At 34.1% G+C, this 21,731-nt stretch overlaps 1 protein-coding gene across 2 annotated transcripts in view; it reads right to left on the minus strand.

The window, feature by feature from the left end:
• Positions 1-2,532: 2,532 nt before the first annotated feature.
• Positions 2,533-21,731, minus strand: part of LOC123538526 (uncharacterized) — a 41,681-nt gene continuing 22,482 nt past the window's right edge. For both annotated transcript variants that reach the window (XM_045322685.2, XM_045322686.2), the window contains exon 2: positions 2,533-5,373. In XM_045322685.2, the coding sequence (XP_045178620.2) occupies positions 4,219-5,373 (1,155 nt within the window). In that variant the 3' untranslated portion in view covers positions 2,533-4,218. The remainder of the gene's footprint in view (positions 5,374-21,731) is intronic.

Raw genomic sequence — 21,731 nt, forward strand, 5'->3', positions numbered from 1 at the left:
AACACATGTTCTATTTAGACTTTGTAAACGTATCCTTTTTTTATGATAAAATTTTACAGGAGGCTGTAAACCTACTGATGAACTTCCTTTACCTCCTGTCTTGTCTGAAATACCGCCTGTATTTCACTATTTAATATAAACCCCTAAATTTGAATCCCATTGCATAAGGGAAAGTATTCAATGGTAGAACTACTTGTATTAGTTGCGACGTTCAATGCAACATAAAGACTCATTTTGACTGAAATAACAGTAAACATGTAGGGACAATACGCTTTTTGTATCAATGTCTGCAGATTCACGCGGGAATGTTTGCGACAGAGACCGAAGGTCGATATAACAAACATATCCCATGGGCTTCTGCAGACGTAAATACACAGAACAAACGTGTACTGTTGCTATTTTTGCATATAACAGGACACGACGACTAAATGTAATACTTACATATGTGATGACGTTGCGATTCCAGAGCATTATTTAATTATCGTTCTGTTTTTCTTGAAAACTTTAAACATGATTTACAAATCCATAACCGGGACCTTGACATCAACAACACTACCAAACGCATGTACAGAAGGTTTTTACACGGTCTTTCATATTTCTCGTTATTACAAACATGATTCTGCGAGAAATTAGATAAAAAACATACCGACTGATACTTCCAAAAACATTAATATAATTCCTAAAAAAAAAAAACCCGCTCAAGTTACACGCAATATAATACATTCAGAGTTATCGACAAAAACTGAACGACGCTAATGTTACAAAAAGAGGGTCATGATGACCCCGGATCGCTCACCTGGTTAGTATGAGATACATGTTTCAAATGTCAAACTGATGCTAAAATGTTAAGAAAGTAGGTCAGTAGGTCATATTTATGGCCTATGAAGTCAGTTTTAAGATAAGTATGCAAAACTGTATATGTCATCCAAATTTCATGACTGTATCTTACAAAACAAGAAAGTAGGTGACTGAAATTCAGTTTTAAGATCAGTCTGCAAAACTGTACATGTTGTCCTAATTTCAAGGCTTTATCTTAAAAAACAAGAAAGTAGGTCAGTAGGCCATATTCATGGTCACTGAAAGTCAGTTTTAAGATCGGTGTGCAAAACTGTACATGTCAAATTTCAAGGCTGTATCTTAAGAAAACAAAAAAGTAGGCCAGTATTTTACATTCCACATCACCCAGATTCATGAACTGAACTAAAGATCATCAAGGTTAACATTTTGACCAAGTTTCGTGAAGATACAGTCATAAATGTGGCCTCTAGAGTGTTAACAAACTTTTCACTTGATTTAACCTGATGACCTAGCTTTTGATCCTACCTGACCCAGATTTAAAGCTGACCTAAAGATCATCAAGATTAACATTCTGATAAAGTTTCATAGAGATATTGTCAAAAATGTGGCCTCTACAATATTAACAATCTTTTCCTTTTTATCTTACCTGGTGACCTAGTTTTTAACCCCACAAGACCCAGATTTTAACTTGACCTAAAGATCACCAAGATAATTATTCTAACAATGTTTCATAGAGATACTTCATAAATATGGCCTCTTCAGTGTTAACAAGGTTTTCCTTTGATTTGACCTGGTGACCTAGATTTTTACCCTTCTAACCTAGATTTAAACTTGGCTTAAAAATCATTCTGATTAACATTCTGACCAAGTTTCATTAACTAAAACTTAAAGATATGGTTACAAATGTGGCCTCTAGTGTGCTAACTAGCTTTTCCTTTGATTTGACCTGGTGACCTAGATTTTTATTCCACCTAACCCAGATTTAAGCTTTACCTGAAAATCATCAGGATTAATATTTTGACAAGTTTCATCAAAATATGTCCATAAATGTGGCCTCCAGGGTGCTAAATAGCTTTTCATTTGATTTGACCGGGAGAACTAGTTTTTGATCCCACCCGCCTCAGATTCAAACTTGACCTAAAGATCATAAAGATTAACATTCTGACCAAGTTTTATGAAGATAAGTCATAAATGTGGCCTCTAGCGTGTTAAATAGCTTTTCCTTTGATTTGACCTGGTGACCTAAATTTTGACTCCACCTGACCCAGGTTTAATCTTGACCTAAAGATTATCAAGATTAACATTCTGACCAGGTTTTACAGAGATATTGTTATAAATGTGGCCTCTACAGTGTTAACAATATTTTCCTTTGATTTGACCTGGTGACCTAGTTTTCGACCCCAGATAACCCAATATCAAACCCATACAAGTCTTTATTGAGGGTATCATTCTGGCTAGGCTTCATTAAGATTGAGCCAAAATTGTGACCTCTAGAGTGTTTACAGTCAAATTGTTGACGGACGACAACGGACACAGGGCGACCACAAAAGCTCACCTTGAGCACTTCGTGCTCAGGTGTGCTAAAAAGGCGTAAACAAGAGGGAAACACGGGTAAATACATTTTTGGAGGCATTGCGTTATGGGTTGGTAACTGATATAGCTAAACATTCTATGGAATAGATTGGATATTTTATGATACAAGAAGAGGTTATTATGAAAGAAACAAGACTCAGATAACAGTCTGCGCACGGGTATATGTCCATCCCATGAAAAACATTTAAAAAGTAAAAACAATGCATTAACAGCACGAGTGTCATTTTGGCAAAATTGTAATTATTAAGTAATATCACACTTCTGTGTGTCAAATATTCTACAGAGTTGTGCAAGCAACACATATTTCCATTATAAAGTCCTTTAACGGTCTTACAATACTAAATTTGATATTAAGTTTCCACTAAAAATTGTATTTGAGAAAAAAGTAAATATTCATGATTCTGCTGGTTTGACTGTTTTCAATTTTCAATTATGTTTTGAGTAATATTACATTTGTTGAGCTTTTCATTGTCGTGCATTTTACATGTACTTCCTTGATACATAACGGGGTAGAAATAAAACAAGAGGGCCATGATGGCCCTATATCTCTCATCAGAGTTGATCTTACCTACTGACCTAGTTTTTGAACCCACATTACCCAGTTTCAAATTTGACTTGGAGATCATCAATGCAAACATTCTGACAAAGTTTCATAAAGACTGGATCACAACTGTGGCCTTTAGAGCGTTCACAATCTTTTCCTTTGATCTGACCGGGTGACCTAGTTTTTTATCCCACATGACACAGAGATCACCAAGACAAACATTCTGACTCAAACTTAAACTCAAACTTAGACAATGACCGCTAACAATAGCTCACCTTGAGCACTTTGTGCTCTGGTCAGTTAATAAAAGACAATCAATGACAGTAAATAGACAGAATATAGTTATGCGATCTCAGTCAAATTGCAGTATCAGTAAGGTCGGAATAGTGGGTATGGAGTAATTTAGCCATTCACAGCCTTTAAATACTCCGAACCATATCGCCGAATTGCCTTAAAAGTTTATTTTGCGGATATTGTACATGTAATAGTCTACAAAAACTTGAAAACTGTATAACTTGAAGGTATTCAACCGCTACTCTATACCTACTTTTTTGATTTAGATTATAGGAAATAATTAATGAGACAGAAAGGGTAGACAATCTTTATCATTACGTCGACTACAGTTTGTTTGAAAAGGCAAATAATAATGAGTTGTCCATAAGACAGCAAGCACGACTTTTCTCAGTGCTCGACTCTGAATTAGATTTTTTGCCAGTAAACACTTTATAAATTTTTAACAAACAAAATCTAAATTAAAAACGGGCATAACTCTGTCAAAATTCAAATCAGAGTAATGGGGATTGCTTCTCCTGGTTTACACTTTGATAGTAAATAAATATTTTAAGTTTCAAGTCAAAAGCTTTGATAGCAACAGAGATATTTGATTTTACCAAAAAGTTTAACCGACGGCGAGGCCGACGCCGACGCCGGGGTGAGTGTAATAGCACAACGTTTTCCTCGAAAAGTCGAGCTAAATATTCTGGTACTTTTAGTGCATTTAAAAGTAATGTGTGGCTAAATTTTGCTTTTTATGACCCGTTAAATTTTTTTTCAATAACATTTAAACTTTATATGCCATGTTTCTTAGCTTACAATTCGGGCATTTAACTGGGACGAGTCGTGACTATGTATTACATACCCCTTTAATGCCATTGCGTTTGTACTTTTGATTTTAATAACGTAGAAACTTCTTAACATTAAAGATGTGCTATAAACGGAAACATTACTTTTTAAAGGAATTTAAAAATCGTTTGAATGTTTGTTAGATTTGATTCAAGTATTCTTTATGTTTTCGGATGAAACAAAAATAAATTGTCAGAGGTGCCTCTTAAGTACGCTGCCATAGTACCAAAGCCGCTACGTGTTAAAAGTAGTGTGTCACATAGAGTTAGAATTGACTGCTCCGAAAGTGCTGTATACAATCCCTCACAAGCTTCTTTTGTGAAATGTTTTAGCTTTCCTAGCCGGTCAACATGAACAATTGTTCGATTTATTTTAATGTATGATTTAAATCTGGTTTCAGCATGTCTTTTTGTATCTTCTGAATCGGAAGCAATATAAATGACATATTTTCGGACATCATCGTACTTTTCCAAAAAGTCAAATATCACAGTCTCATTTGAATATCCCCTAGGACGTGTTTCGTCCTCTGGAATGCTTGGATTTTTCCCAATTCGAATATGACTACATACTAAATGCCTCCCTAGTATTTTATTATCATAGAATTGTACAACATCCTTCAATAGTCTTTGGTTTGGCTTAAACAGAGTATGCAGTACTAAATGTATTGCTTCTTCATTTGTAATATTCATCAACCATTTAAGTCGTGATCTAGCTTGTTTATGTTGTCTTATCCCGTCGATTGCATGGGCGTTTAATCGTAAAACTACTACTTGTTTTGTCCAGTTTCTGTCAAAATTGAAACTTTTAACTTGATTCCGGAATTTCTTTGTATTTCCATTAACATACTTTAATTCAATGAAGTTTGTCTTTGGGACAGTCTTCAGAAAGTCAGTACACATTGACCAATTGTAAATATTTGACAAGAGAAAGTTGTTTAGCTCGCACGGAGTTGTCATATCGACGACAAAAGTCCTATTTGTAAGTAATGCCAGGAGAAAAGAGGACACAATTCCTTTCTGACGGTCAGCCAAACCTCCACATAAACTCGAGGAATCACATTTGAATACCAAAAACCTCTGACTACGGCAGTGCTCTATACTTCTAGGTTTTATATTCCCTAGGTTGTCATCTGTCAACAAACGGCCGCCTTTATAAACTGAGTGATTTGTAAGATGTTCGTTCCAGACACGATGCTCAAGCTGTTGTATGGCAGAATTGTGCTGTCTTCTAATGAAGTGATTTCCGTTTCCAATTTCACGTATGTCCAGTATGTTAAATTGTAGAAATACCATGAACACGAACAAAGCTGCCAATATCTGAATAAAGAAAAATTGGTTTAATTATTATATATTATAACAAAGTATTGTCTATAAGATGAAAGTCTGGTTATATTCTGTGAAACATATTGTGAAATTCAAGCTAACTAAATTGTAGGTGCTTGTTCAAGCTGAAAAGACAATCATTTTTAAGACCCATTATAAAATCTTTGTCAAAGTATATGCTTAAGGAAAAAAATTCAATCAATTACCTAATGATCTAAACGTTTTCAAGATTTAACTTTGATGTGCTTTTGTAATTGTTTACATGCTAAAATAACCTCACGTCTCATTTACTTGATACTGACTGCAGAAAGTAAATGGAAAAATGATGTTGTCAAGCATTACAACGCCCAAATAACTGCAGTTGGATGGATGCACAGTTGCATTCTTGCATTTAGTAAAGACAAATAATTGTAACAGCATTTTAGTCACGAGTGTAATCACACATATTAGTAAAGCTCTTTTGTAAATTGCTATCATAAATGTTTTGATATTTTGAATAGTTTCTTTCATTCATTTTTATATTGGTCATATCACGGCATTTCCTATTTCCTATTTAAGTTTTGATAAAATATGTTTCTAGTCTTTCCCTTATCAAATTCAATATGTTATTATTCTTATTGTTCACTAATATTTTCTGTAATACTTATTTTACTATAGAATACTCTCATCTAACTAATGTACTCGAATGTAACTTGAATTACAAAAACGTTACTTCAAAGTATGTATTTATATTTACAGCGTTTGAGTATCTGATAGCAAACAGTATCATCATCACCTGTAATTCGAAAATGATCGCAGTTTGTTTAAGAAATAATATATCTCATCCAGTGATTTGTCGTTGAATAAATCATTGCTTGGAGTTCAGATGCGAAGGAATTATATCACGAGGGCGTAGCCCGAGTGATATAATAATACGCATCTGAACGACAAGCAATGATTTATTCAAGAGCAAATCACTAAATGAGATATATTATTTCGATTCTAACACGTTATAAAGGATTTTAAAGTACATCCTTGATGACATGCATTAAATATTTGCCTGTTTTCAATCGGTTTCTTTTCCAGCGCGCCGCTATGCCGCTTGACGCCATGACGTAATAATTGTGACGTCAGAACAGTGATTTGTTGTATGATAATTCACTGCTTTCTTCCTTCTTTGTTTAATAGGAAAATGAATCGGATCGTGTTAGAATTTTAAATTATCAAGTTTGCTTTAATCAAAACAGTTTAATACTAACCAAACAGGGCACGGCTTCAAACTTTTATTATATATTCTTGCATATTGTTTTTCTTCTTAAGGATAAAACTCAAAATAATATATGCAATTTAAAATGTATATAAATACACGTGTTCTGCCTATCTTAATGAATTGTACAGCTAAGGCATTTTTTATGTTAAAACAAACCCGGTGACATACACATTTTTATTGATAGTTTCTAATTAGGTTTGGGAGGTATACAAATAAAAAACTTCTTCGCAGGATTTCAAGAAGAGTTCCATTATGTTAACTTGTTGCTGGAGCTTATTTGTCGTTAGTAACATAATGTTTTAACATAATTTAGTAATGAACATCATGTTGAAAGTTCGAATCTTGTAAGGTTCTTTCACTTTCGAAAAAGACTAGTTTTTCCCGGAAAACACGTGCAGTTTTGTTCATATTCTATCCATTCAAAGCAAGTAAACTGCATATTATACTTGGTCGAAATTGATCTTTGATGTTTCATTTTTGTTCTAATCAATACAATTTACGAATTTTACATATAATAAATACTAGTGATAATATAAACCTTAAGATATGTAATTTTCATACATTATTCACCTTCTCAAAATCACTGAAACATAGAAAAGCTGTCTTACATTTAAGAATAATTTTCTATGAAATATAATATGAATGCTTTGTAGGTCGAGTTTTGATAATTTAAACATGAACTATATGAGTATAATTTCCCAGTGGAACAATAGGCTTAACAAAATACGTGAACACTATGCACATCATTTTCATTCAATCAATAAATCCAAGAAAAGCAGCTGTTACAATTACGGGCATGTGTCTATTATGTAATGATAAAATTATAACCGTTGCTATGAATGTACAACATGGGTATATGAATTAAGACAGAATATAACACTTGAATCTTGTAATATAATTTTGAATTTGTAGGCTGTTGTACTTGAACGCAGCAGTTTTGTACATATCATTAAACAAATGAGACAAAAAAGAGCTGTAATCACTTTCACTTGATTTATGCTGGGTTTAGCTCAGGGTTTAAAGGGAATTCCTATAGTTTTTATGCGCATCTTTCTGCGCAGCCGACACTTTCTATGGAAAACTGAACTGAAGTCAACATTTGTTGAAACATGTTACAGACAATCTTAAATATGAGGAATTTTGAATGAAATAACATTTTTGATAAGTTACATCAGTAATCAAATGTTGATACTGGTTTATGTTGTATTGACAAGTATCATGCCTGACAGGTATCTTGCTATTTTTGTGGTTGTGTTTTCACATCGCATTTTAGTACAAAGACAGTGTTGTTCATATAATGTAAGATCATTGACTTAGTACTGATAAGACAATATCACCTTTCAGATTATTTAGTATTCAATTATAAAAAGAATTAAGAATTTTAAAACAATTTTTTTAACTTTTAGCAGACATACATGTTATCAATTTGGCCAGGTTCGCGCCATTTCCGTCCGAACAGGTGTTGTATTCTAGCGGTCTTAACAAAAAATTTAGCCTGGTGACCCATACATTTTTAGCCATTTTTATGCTCACAATACAATTATCTATACACAAGAAGAAAAAGAAAAAATTCTATGAAAGAGTTTTTTCAAAATTTAAAAAAAATATTCTTCACTATGGGTATTTTTCATTGAAAAAAGTTCACAAAAGTAATTATGAAACATTTTTTTTTTTCATTTTACCCATTATTGTAAAGATAGAATATTACAAATATGACTATGATATCAAATCAGTATATAATAAAATCTGTAAAAAGAAAAAACCGTATTGTGCTGCCTGGATGTATATTTTGGTTGGTATTTATAAAAAAGCAGAAAATTATGAAAAATTTTCCTATCATATATGTGAATTTGAAAAAATTCTATGAAAGGAAGAAAACTATAGGAATTCTCTTTAAGGTAGATACCAGCCACCAACTCGTCATAAAACTATTACGAAAGGTTCCAACGCATTGTGACACTAGGAACGAAAATAATGTTCTTCAATAACATTGATAAAGGTATGTGATATAATATGTGTAGATAAATCTAAAACATATTTTTCAAAAAATATTTATAATTCGAATACATACGTCCATGTATTTTAAAGTTTAGCCTTGATTTTTAAGTAGATATCAACAATATGAATAAATAAGAATATCAGGTGAATCTTGCGTTTAAACTGCCAAGAACGAAAATTAGTTTCTAAAACTTAAAGAAAACCTAATGCAAACAATGAAATTGATACAAACCAACAGGACCCGTTTTAGTACCGACATATCACATCCAGCCGTCGGTGTTCAAATTTATATGTCGGGGGGGGGGGGGGGGGGGTGGACGTGTTTTGCATTTTGCTGCTTTTTAGGCGAGGAAAATGCTGTTTGCAGTTCAAAATGGCGTTATTTGTTTACTTTTTGACCTAACAGAGGACACATTTTGCAGTAGTGTGTTTATTATATACGAATTATATACGAATTTTCAAACGATAACACCCAGTCGGTGGCCATATTATTCTTCACTCGGCTTTTGATCTTACATGTTTATCGTTGTTTGTTAAAAAGTTATTGAAGGTACAGTGCCAGTTTATAGTGACGAAAAAATCGTAGCCGTGCATGAAAATGTAATTCCTGTACAAAACGAACTCTTTACGGGTTGTAAGATTTTCATTATTAGAATAGTAGATTTACTCAGCACCCATCCATTATGAACAAGTTTACATAAAGAGGCAGGCACTCCGGGGACCAAATTCATCCTCTTTCAGTACAGACACAAAGCGATCTGACTAGAGAGACAAAGTGGAGAAAGTCCCAGTAATAGAAAGACAGAAATCGTTTAGAAACAAGCATTTCTGGCTTACTGAACTTAGCTCTTTTTAATCATTAATGTGCTTAGTGTACAACATCAATACACACGTAGCACTATTTCATTGGAAGAACCAATGAACACCTCATACCTAGATGGTCTACTCTAAAGAGCATCTCATAAATGTCAAGTGCTTGACTGGTATTTGAACCCTGGACCTCTGGATTGAAAGTCAAGCGTGTCATAAATATAATTTATTCCACCAACATATTTATTACCAGACCGGATTGTAACATAATAATTAACGGACTTTTGCTGTAGATTATCAAAACGATGTAAGTTTCAAATTTACAAATCAATTTCATTAACTGTTTCCTTTTTAATTCTCAATTCCATGTATGTGTTTTCTTTATTAAATATATTTCCTTCCTTTTTCGAAGTATTTTCTTGGAGTAACTAAAGAAATCAAATGCGAGTCCATTGCATGATGTACAATTTTGACATTTCTTTAGAGAAGGTGCATCCCAGTAGGCATTTGACGTCGGTTAGACGTCGTATAGACGTCGGACCCCGACGTCGGATTAACGTTGGATTTTGGTTGGATTTGCAAACCGTTTAGACGTCGGATCCCGACGTTGGCTAGACGTCGCAATCCGACCATTTTCCAACCAAACTCAAACCACTTTCCAACCAAAATCCGACCAAATTTTCAACAGAATTTGCAATCAAACAAGTAATCAACACATTTATTTTATCATCTTTATTTCACATGATAGCGACAAAAGTCTAATATCATAAATTCAAAAAAGGTAATCCAGATAATTGAAACTTTCAAGTTTAGTCATGTCTGCATAATTCTTCAACTCCGCTAAAATTCCCATCTGAAATGTATAAAATTTGACAGTTTCATCATTTCATAAAATTTGAAAACTGATACAAGTATGCTAGAGCTATTACTTAAGAACATAATTGCTACGTGCAAAACAAACATGTTTATTTTAAATTCTAAAAGAAATCTCTATAGCCTCATAAAATGTAATGAAGTTTTAGGTTAAACGCAATAGATTTTTAAAGTAATAAACATAATGTATCAATCTTTGAAAGAATACGTAACATTAAAAAGAATAACTATTAAACAAAGTACAATTTTTAAAAATCTGCTACTCACGTTGCGGATCCCTTTGTGTAAAGTATTTACAAACTTGCTTTATCTTATCCCACAAATATTAAATTACCGGAAGACTTGTGTAAACCGATGCAGGCTTATCTCGCGAAGGCATGACTAATAAACAACATGTGTAGAAGATCCTTAGGTGAATTTAGAATAATTTATAGATCTACATGTGTATAGAATTCAATTTTTTCCTGAACAGTTTTAAATTGGTAAAAAAGAAATACGTTTCCGAAAATAGACAATCTCATGCGATTTTATAACATAATTAATGATAATGTTTGATGTGCAAATGAACTATTATTTATAAGCGCATGTTCAGGCATAACTATCTTTAAACTATAATAGCAAAATTACACCAGTTAATTTCATAAATGAAAACATTTAAACAGACTTTCTAACCAACCTAATTCCAACGTCTCCTAGACGCCTAAGTCTGACGTCTATTAGACGTCGTGGTTATGACGTTGGTTAGACGTTGGATTCAGGTCGCCGACGTCGCGACCAAAATCCAACGTCTAACCAACGTCGGTACGACGTCAGGTGTTTACTGGGATTGTACCTTAGTCCTCAAAGTAATCTCGATGTGGTGAAAATTCTTTTTTAGTCTCCAGGTCAGTATGTCCTTGACCTTTGATGACTGAAAACAAAAACATACAGGATCCTTCCAAAGCGGTGCTCAGTCGAAATGTTCAAACTTTAAAGCTACACCAATTACACTTTGTTACTTACAGACAATGTTGAAGGACGGACAGATAGACGGATAATAGCATTCCATTATACGTCCCGTTTTTTTTTTTTTCAAAACTGGCGTATAAAAATAAACAAATTATTTTAAGGTATATATAACTTATACATAAGTCTGTATATTTAGATACAGACTTATGCCCTATATAAAATAAATTAATATAGGGAGATATCCTTTAAAAAAAGTGTGGTAAAAGTTATGTCCTTGTACGCTGCACTTCATCTCAATGCCCTCTGTCATTGTATACTATCTGCGTAAATTCCCTACATCACTTGTACTGCCCTGGACAGTTAAACTTACTTAAGAGACATAACTCAAAAAGAAGGGTAGAGTAATGGTTCGTGTGCGTCGCACATTTTCACTTGAACCAGTATTACGTGCAAATAAAGGAAGATGATTAAACAAATAAGGAGGATATAGTTATGTCATGTTATTGAGCTGTCCGTAAGACAGCAAGCTCGACTTTTCTCAGTGCTTGACTCTGAATTAGATCTTTGCCAGTAAAAACGTTATAAAACATAAACCAAAAAATATATATTTAAAAGGGGCATAACTGTAACAAAATTCAAATCAGAGTAATTTGAATTGTTTCTCCTGGTGTAGTAGTAAATTACTATTTTAAGTTTCAAGTCAAAAACTTTCATGGTATGAGAGATATTTGACTTTATCAAAAAAAAAAAAATAACAAAAAATCTAAGTTGAAAATGGGCATAACTGTGTCATAGAGATATTTCACTTTAAATAAAAAATATAAACAAAAAATTCGAAAAAGGGGCATAACTAAATTAAATCTTCCTCATCGAAATCAAATTTCCTTGATGGAAATTAGGAATACGTAATTGTCTTTTTAATTTTTTTCATATGGCACCTAGAAACATGACATACAACGGCTGCAGATTGGTGTCATCAAAACTTTTCATATGTCTGCTTCCCCAGGCGACAGTAGTTAACTGATCTTCAATATCAGGAATTAAAAATGTACGAAAAGTCTAGAAAAATACATAATATTTTTGTCGCTTTCACTAGTATCGGTGAGAGTCACGTTAGATTTATTATTATCAAAGAACTATAAGATATTCATTTTTATAGCTCTTTGGTATTATATATATATATATATATATATATCTCTCTCTCTCTCTCTCTCTCTCTCTCTCTCTCTCTCTCACTTTTAAATATTTCTAATTGCCAATCTTTGTATTGGATTGAAAAACTTACAGAAGACCTCTCGGTAGAACAATCAAATAACAAAATTGTCGTGTATACAACATCAAACACCAAAATGTTGCTTGTACCAAAATATTTTTGCAATGGAAGGTTTTAGAAGTTGCAGATAAAAATCTTAAATTAGAGTATAAATTTATGTATATGTACAAATCAATAAACATCCCGTAAAGAGTTCGTTTTGTACAGGAATTACATTTTCATGCACGGCTACGATTTTTTCGTTACTATAAACTGGCACTGTACCTTCGATACCTTTTTAACAAACAACGATAAACATGTAAGATCAAAAGCCGAGTGAAGATAAATTATACGGCCACCGACTGGGCGTTATCGTTTGAAAATTTGTATATAATAAACACACTAAACACTGCAAAATGTGTCCTCTGTTAGGTCAAAAAGTAAACAAATAACGCCATTTTGAACTGCAAACAGCATTTTCCTCGCCTAAAAAGCAGTAAAATGCAAAACACGTCCACCTCCCTGTATGTGACTGGTTGTATTCTGTGCGAGCGTGAGATATACAGTTTAACTACTACGTGCATACTTTAAGTTCTAAGTTTGAGGAGAGGTAATGTGCGATGAACCCTACCGGAACCAAACATGAACAAAATAGTTTTGAATAAATTGTACAACCTCATACTTTAAAACCAATGTAAAGATCATGTGCCTTAAACACATAGTCTCCTTAGCGCTAAAAGTGAATACGTCCTTCTTTAAGCCAATGGAGTTATCCATTTTTTGCACTGAGGTGACGAAATGATGACTGAAAACTTCCTCCTGTTTAAATTAAATTGTACAACACTCGGGTTACTTTTAGTCGATATAATGATTTGCTTTGTAATTTAAGCTCAGTCCTAAATAAATATAAAAGCGGGTCAGCCCATTTTCATTTGTATGAAGGTCAAAAACTTGTGCAAAATAACATTCCCTACATGTTTTAAATCAGAGCTTTTTTATGGGATTTTAAACATTTATAAGACCTGAAGAGTTAACGCACGAAATGAGAATTCAAACATGGAAATATGCCATACAAGATGACGCTAAAGTTTACTAATGCTGAATAATTAATACTTATTTATTTATTTTGTTGGGTTTAACGTCGCACCGACACAATTATACGTCATATGGCGATTTTCTAGCTTTCGATGGTGGGGGAAGACCGCAGGTGTCCCTCCGTGTATTATTTCATCCCGAACGGGCACCTGGATAGAACCACCGTCCTTCCGTAAGCCAGCTGGATGAATTCCTTACATGACGAATTCAAAGCCCCGAGTGAGGCTCGAACCCACATCGATGAGGTATGCTGAAGTCAGCGACCTTAACCACTCGGCCACGGAGGTCCCCGTTGAATAATCAAAGGGCAATAAATCAGTCACTGTGAAAATCATCCAACCGAAACATGAAGATAATATGCGCATCTCCTCTTGTTAGTAAATCTTCCTAACCAGTGGTTGTTGAGAAATATTCCAGACAAGAATTGTACTATAGTATACTACTGTTGAATAATCAAAGGGCAAAAACTCAATAAAACATCACCTGATCGGAATACGAAGATAATATACGCATCTCTTCTTAATAGTGAAGCTTTCTATGAAGTTTTGGTAAATTCCAACCAGTGGTTCTTGAGAAATACTGCGGACAATAATTGTACTATTGTTTACTATTGTCGAATAATCAATGGGCAATAACTGGGTGAAAAATTATCCAACCGGACACGAAGATAGTATGTGCATCTCCTCTTGATGGTAAAGCTTCCTAAGAAGTATGATGAGAAATATTCCAGACAGGCATTGTACTATAGTATACTACTCTTGAATAATCAAAGGGCAAAAACTCAATAAAACATCACCTGCTCTGAATACGAAGACAATATGCGCATCACTTCTTAATAGTGAAGTTTTCTATGAAGTATGGGTAAATTCCAAACAGTGGTTCCTGAGAAATACTCAGGACAAGAATTGTACTATATTATACTATAATTGTTAAATAATCAAAAGTTAATAACTCAGTGGAAAATCATCTGACCAGAACATGAAGATAGCATGCGCATTTCCTTTTGATAGTGAAGCTTTCTATAAAGTTTCATTAAATTCCAACGATTGATTGCTGATAAATACTTCGGACAAGAATTGTACTGTAGTATACTACTGTTGAATAATCAAAGGGCAATAACTCTACGAAAAAATAATCCGACCGGAACACAAAGATGATATGCGCATCTACTCTTGATAGTAAAGCTTCCCATGAATTTAAGTATGGATTACTTCCAACAAGTGGTTCCTGAGAAATACTCCGGACAAGAAGTGCATTGTATTATACTATAATTGTTAAATAATCAAAGGTTAATAACTCAATGGAAAATCATCTGACAAGAACATGAAGATAACATGCGCATTTCCTTTTGACAGTGAAGCTTCCTATGAAGTTTCATTAAATTCAAACGACTGGTTGCTCAGAAATACTCCGGACAAGAATTGTACTATAGTATACTATTGTTGAATTATCAAACTTAATGAAAAATAATCCAACCAGAACACGATCTCCTCTGGCGAGTAAAGCTTAAAGAATTGTACTATAGTATACTACTGCTGAATAATCAAAGGGCAATAACTCTACGAAAAATAATCCGACCAGAACACGATCTCCTCTGGATAGTAAAGCTTCATACACGGTATTACTTATTCAAACCAATGGTTCCTGAGAAACACTACTCACAAGAATTGTACTACAGTATTGAATAATCAAAGGGCAATAATTCTACGAAAAATTAGTTGACCGGAACACGAAGATAATATGTACATTTCCTCTTGATAGTAAAGCTTCCTATGAAGTTTCGCTAAATTTCAACCAGTGGTTGCTGAGAAATACTCCGCACAAGCATTGTACTACAGTATTGAATAATCAAACGGCAATAATTCTACGAAAAATTAGTTGACCGGAACACGAAGATAATATGTACATTTCCTCTTGATAGTAAAGCTTCCTATGAAGTTTCGCTAAATTTCAACCAGTGGTTGCTGAGAAATACTCCGCACAAGCATTGTACTATAGTTCAGCTGTTGAATAAGCAAAGGGCAATAACTATGTGTAAAAATCAACCAACCGGAACATGAAGATAATATGCACATCTCCTCTTGATAATAAAGCTTCCTATGAAGTTTCGCTAATTTCCAACTAGTGGTTGCTGTGAAATATCACACAAGAAATGCGGAGCGCTTTCGTGAGTAAGGATTTTAATTTACCCAAACAATACACAACGTTTTCACCTATTTAGAAATACAGTACGGAAACAAATTGAGGTTTTAGGTATGATGGTATTAAATGCCTCCGCTACTATTTTCTATATAAAATTAACAACTTACAACATATTTTTATCAAGATTTCTAGCCTTTCACTTCCTGCGAGACTACCCTTGTCTTAAAGGTCTGTCTTTAGGCAATCAAAATATACCCAAAAATATGGGGTTGACCATAATGCAGTGAAACCAAGGTCACGTGACTGAGACACGTGATGAAAACGTTAATATTGCGTAGGTAGACATCAGGAAATACCTACTTTCACTTTCATTTTACAAGGCAGCTTCCAATCAACTTTTGAAGCATATAACGTAGCTTAAAATCATCTGCGGTCATTCCTTTTTACAATCAAGCATCAATAAAGCTTATATCTGGCATGAAAATGGCCTTTACTAGGCGGGAAAATTGCACTATATATTGATATGGACTACATTCGAGTGGACCACGGAGGCATATCCGGCTAATTGCCCCCTTCATGCCATTAAATGAGGTCGCAGAAATTTAGCCGTGTGACGTACACGGTAACCATGAAAACGGCTACTGAAGCTGGTAATCGCGGAAACTCAAAAACTTTCCTTTGTCATATTTCAAAAGATAGTAGTATTAGAAGGTTGTTTCTTTTCATACTTTTATTAAGTCATGAATACCTATTGTTTGCAGTGATTATATTTAAAGTATGTTATTAAATTTCTTATTTGTCTTCAGCTCGTGCAATTTTAGTAATTAACATGTGCATTCAATTGTAAACCAAAAAGGTGCCCTTTTTAACCAGAAAATATTGTTTAGATTTATTTACCACTATGGCTGATTTTGGCTTGAAAATGATATATGATACGCATGCAATTGAAATTCTAATACTTTGGATACGTCAGTTTAATATCATTTGATATGCAGTAGATGACATGTCATATAGGTTCTTAATTCGCTTCCCTTTTCAGTGCTTATGGGCAATGAAGTTTATAAATAAATCGTTAAATCTCGGCTTGGAATATTTAATGTATATTATTTGAAAAATAAAGTTCATTAAATAAATTGTTGGAAAACATGTGGATATATTGTTTTTTCGCTGACACTTCTTTTGTTAGCTGTCAGTATTGTATAGATACACTTAACATATGAAGCATGCATACTTTTTTTCTCTTTGATTTTGTGTTGTTGATTTTTGTTTACTATTACTTTTACGAAACCAAGTATTTTACATTTGATACTTCTATCACTTTAATAATTAATCATATAACCGGATTTCTCTCCATAATTCAGCGGTACCATAATGGGAGTAAAGACTTCCAATGTGTGTAGAGCGGTTCTACCAAAGTGATGCTAATGTTGATGTACATATTTCTATGGAGACCCGGTGCGCCATGTAAATGCCAGTTGCTAAATATCAGATATCAATGCTTAATGCCAAGCACCTTATGCAAAATGATTTGAAAACGATATGGTGTGCCATGCTGATTGCCAAATGCTAAATGACAAATAGTTATTGCAAAATGCTATTTGCTATATGCTTAATGTCATATATTGCCTGTTTAATGGTAATTGTCAAACGATAAATGATAACTGATAACTGCGAAATACGAAACAATAAATGCCAAATGCTTATTTACTAAGTACTTATTCAGATAAAGAGCTGAATATATCAGCGTATGAATGCATCCTTTAAATAGCCATTGGTCTTTGTTTCGTAACTTTATCTGTAATCTCATAACTTTTAGAACAAGTTATTGCTTCTTCAAAGCAGACTGATAGAACTTTATAATTATGTTTTCACGTGATTAAAAGTAAGTCATTAGTTAAAGGGATACATATCATTAACTCATAAACTTTTTATGTTTAAGCGTTTAACGATTAGCATTTATCATTTGGCAATAAGTATCGGCTATTTGACATTTAGCATTTGGCATTTAGCATAAAGGATATGGCATATGGCATTTGATAGGTATGGAAGGCCGATGCGCCATGCTTATTGCCAAATGCTAAATGACAAGTATTTAATACTAATAAATGCCAATTACTTAATGCTAAACTTCAAATACTTAATGCTAAATGCCAATTAGTTAATGCAAAATGTCAATACATTATATAAAATGCAACATACCAAATGCAATATGCCCATGGAAGGCCAATGCGTCATGCTAGCTGCAAAATTTAGCTATTAGGCATTTTTAGTCTATCCCGAAAACGAGTTGTATACCGGATTAAGGACGTATTTACCTGTTAACCTGTATAAGGGGACATCTCAAAATATTCAAGTGATATAACATGGTGTAAATGTAGCATTAACGCCACGACCTTATTCATTTATTTCATAACAATCTGTTGGTTAATATCTTATTCTCGATATGTCATCGCTTAGCTTTTAAACGTTTTAGAGTGAAGTTGTACACGTATATGAATTTTCCGAGCATTTGAGTAATGTTAGATATCAACAGGAAGTTGTTTTGAATTCAGACTCTTGTAACCATGTTTTAAACGACAATAAATGTAAAAATGTAATATAAATGTAAAATAATGGATACACGTTGAATAAATAGATAAACTATAGAATTTTAGGCGTTAAGTTATATAGCTCCAACCCATGCTAAATATTTCGTATCATGCACCGACCGTATATCATTTCCGTATTCACACATAAGGAAAGTGGAATCACTGTATCACTGTGTATCACGGTATTTTCTGCTACCATTCTTTTTGTATGGTGTTAAAGTTTGCTCTGTCGCAGCGACATAACGACAAACGGCGTTATGGCGCCATGCCAAACGTCGCCCCGCAGAACATCGTTATGGCGCACAGTCAAATGACGCCTCTCAGAACGTCTCGTCCCGCCAAATGTGCCCCGCTGAATGTTGCCCCACCAAACGTCGCCCTACCTAACGTCGCCCACCAAACGTCGTTATAGCGCCCCGTCGACTGTCACCCCGCTGAATGTTTCACTGCCGAACGTCGTCCCGCCTTACTCCAGGGCCTGTGTTTTGCATAACACTCAAAGCCATATCACTGAGGAAGTAAAACAGATTTCTCTACAAGTGTTAAAGTTACTGCTCGGATAAGGATAATACTTGCCATAGTATTTGCCAAACCCACTCACTCAGGTGTATCAAGTATACGCACGCATATTCGGAGAGGGATCTAGTGCTCGCAAGATAATTAATCTAACTGGGGTAAGCGTAAAATGCTTAAGTTTTCCAATTTAGACATTTATAATCTGGATAAAGATAAGACGGTCGGACGGGCGAACGCACGCACGCATATTACCCTCTATCCATATTCGAAAAAAACTCTTGTAATTTAAGATCGTGGGGTGGGAAAGTTTGGGGAGGGAAATGCTGGTGAGACTGAGCAATATTCTCTGGTAACACTTCAAAAAGGACATACAATTATTCCATCAAAATTAAAATATCACAACCTTTTATCTCCAATTTATTTGATACTGTCATGTCATTCCGGAAGGCCGAAACGACGTCTGACTTGACGACATTTGGCGGGCGGACGTTCGGCGGGGCGTCATACCGACGTTTGTCGGGGTGACATTTATAGGGGCGACAATCGGTGGGGCGAAGTTTAGAAGGGCACCATAACGACTTTCGGCAGGGTGACATTAAGCGTGGTGACGTTCGGCAGGACGCCATAACGACATTTGTCGTTGTATCGCTGCGACAGATCGAAATAACGAAATATCACAAATCAGTCATCATATTTCATTAATAAATATATAAATCCTTAAAGGTCGATAGTAATACCAAGAACTGAAGTAATTTAAACATACAGTTGTTCTTATATACATTTAAACGCAAATAATATTTATACAAAAGTATTGGAAAGCAGCGAACTTAAAACATGTGATGAGGCACCCTACAAACAGTAAACATACGTGTGCCACTTAATTGTTTGCAGAAACGAACGATTAAAAGAAGTAAAATAATGCTATATTTTCAATTAGATATAGTAACAAATCTATCTGATTTATTTTCTAAAACAATCATGTATAATGAGCCTTGGAAATAAAATACCGCTTGCTACAGCCCTGTATCCTTAAATGCATTTGAGAAAACCCCCAATATTAAATCGGCATACGACATCCGAGTCAGCATCGTGATAGGCTAGAAATTCCTATTTACGAACTGTTTAACCCTTACCCTGCTAAATTTCTATAATGAACTTATCCGTCTTTCAATTTGGACAGTACCATTAACTGTTAAAAAGGGTGCTTACCCAAAAGATACTGACTGAATAGCGAACAGTGCAGATCTTGATCAGACTGCAGGGTTATTCAGGCTGATCATGATCTACACTGGTCGCAAAGGCAGACTCAGTCGTGTCCAGCATACTAAAGGTTAATTTCAAAAATTGGATTTCAAACGGTAATTGTCAATGATAAATGCTAATTGTTAAAACAATAAATTCCAAATTGCTCATTCCTAAATTTCCATTGAAATAAAGAACTGAATATATCAGTGGATGAACACATCCGTAATGTAATCATTGGCCTCCGTTACATAACTTTGTCTCTATTAAATTATTTAGTCTAAACATTTTACAGCGAAATGTTTCGGTTCCATGTTCCCGTAACAGGTGCAACGTTATTGCTTCAAATCAGACTGGCAGAACATTTTATTTGATTTTTCAAATAAGTAAAAGTTACATTTATTAGTTGAACAGATGAAGATCATAAAGTTTGATAATTTGAGAATTACCATTTATAATTTTGCAATAAGAATTTGTTTTTATAACATTTAGCATTTGACATTTACTATTTAGTATATAGCATATAGTATCTTGTATGTAGCATTTAGTATTAAGTACAGTCGAGACTGTTTTAAGAGACCGACTTTGGGAAGCAGCGAAAAAGGTCACATATGACAGGGAGTCTCTTAAAACAGTCTCACTTAACAGGATGACGCTGGTTTCATATATTTTTCCAATTAAAGTACATGAATATCGGATACTTATATATTGGCCTCTTTTAAGGTAGGAGTGGAAAATGATTAAATACTATTTCTTTATTTACATATTGATAAAATATAAATTTCAAATAATTTGCATCATTCGTATGATGTTGATAAAACAAATTTAAGCTCATGATCTGGCAAGAAAATAAAGGGGAGCAGTAAAATATAAATGTTCCATTTGAACTATTTACACACTGAGGTTTATGATATTTATATTTTTGTGTACTAATTGTTCATTGACATTTATTCGATTATTGACTGCATCTTTAATCTGTGTTTACTTCGTCGTTTCCTGTTAAATACCGCCATATTTTTGTTTCACCAGGAATAAAGTTAATTTATGCACCGACTCCGAATTCTTCAGTGACTTCATACGCTGGTTTTCCCTAATCGAGCAATTCAAGTGCCTTAACACGCTGTTCTAATGTCAAAACAGTTCTTTTTTATGTTTTTCATCAGCCATTTTTTGTAAACAAATAAGTTCTCGTCTCAAACAACTTCACGCGAGATGAAGAACGGTAACTCTATCGTGTAAAATCTTGCGAGGGAGCGTCTCAAAGTCGCTGAAAACGGTCTAAATATCGATTCGGGAGCCTGATTTCACAGTCGCTTGTCGCGTAAGGCAGGGGGTTGCTTAATTCAGACTCTTTTAATAGTAAATTGCGTCCGGAGCATAAAATAGGGTCGCATATGACAGGGAGTCGCTAAATTCAGGGGGTCGTTAAGGCAGTCTCGACTGTATGTGACATTTAACATTCAGCTATTGGTATTTAGCTTTAATTAGTTTCTTATTAGACCTTTCTAACGTAAACGTAATTACTGAATCCGTAAAATTTTAGGCTAATCTGTGGTCTATGGGAGACAATTTCATCCAATAGTAATGCAATAGTATCTCCCTTAGACCATTATTTGCAAATAACATTTACGGATTCAGT

The sequence above is a fragment of the Mercenaria mercenaria genome, chromosome 18 (genome assembly GCF_021730395.1).
Source record: "Mercenaria mercenaria strain notata chromosome 18, MADL_Memer_1, whole genome shotgun sequence".
NCBI lineage: Eukaryota > Metazoa > Mollusca > Bivalvia > Venerida > Veneridae > Mercenaria > Mercenaria mercenaria.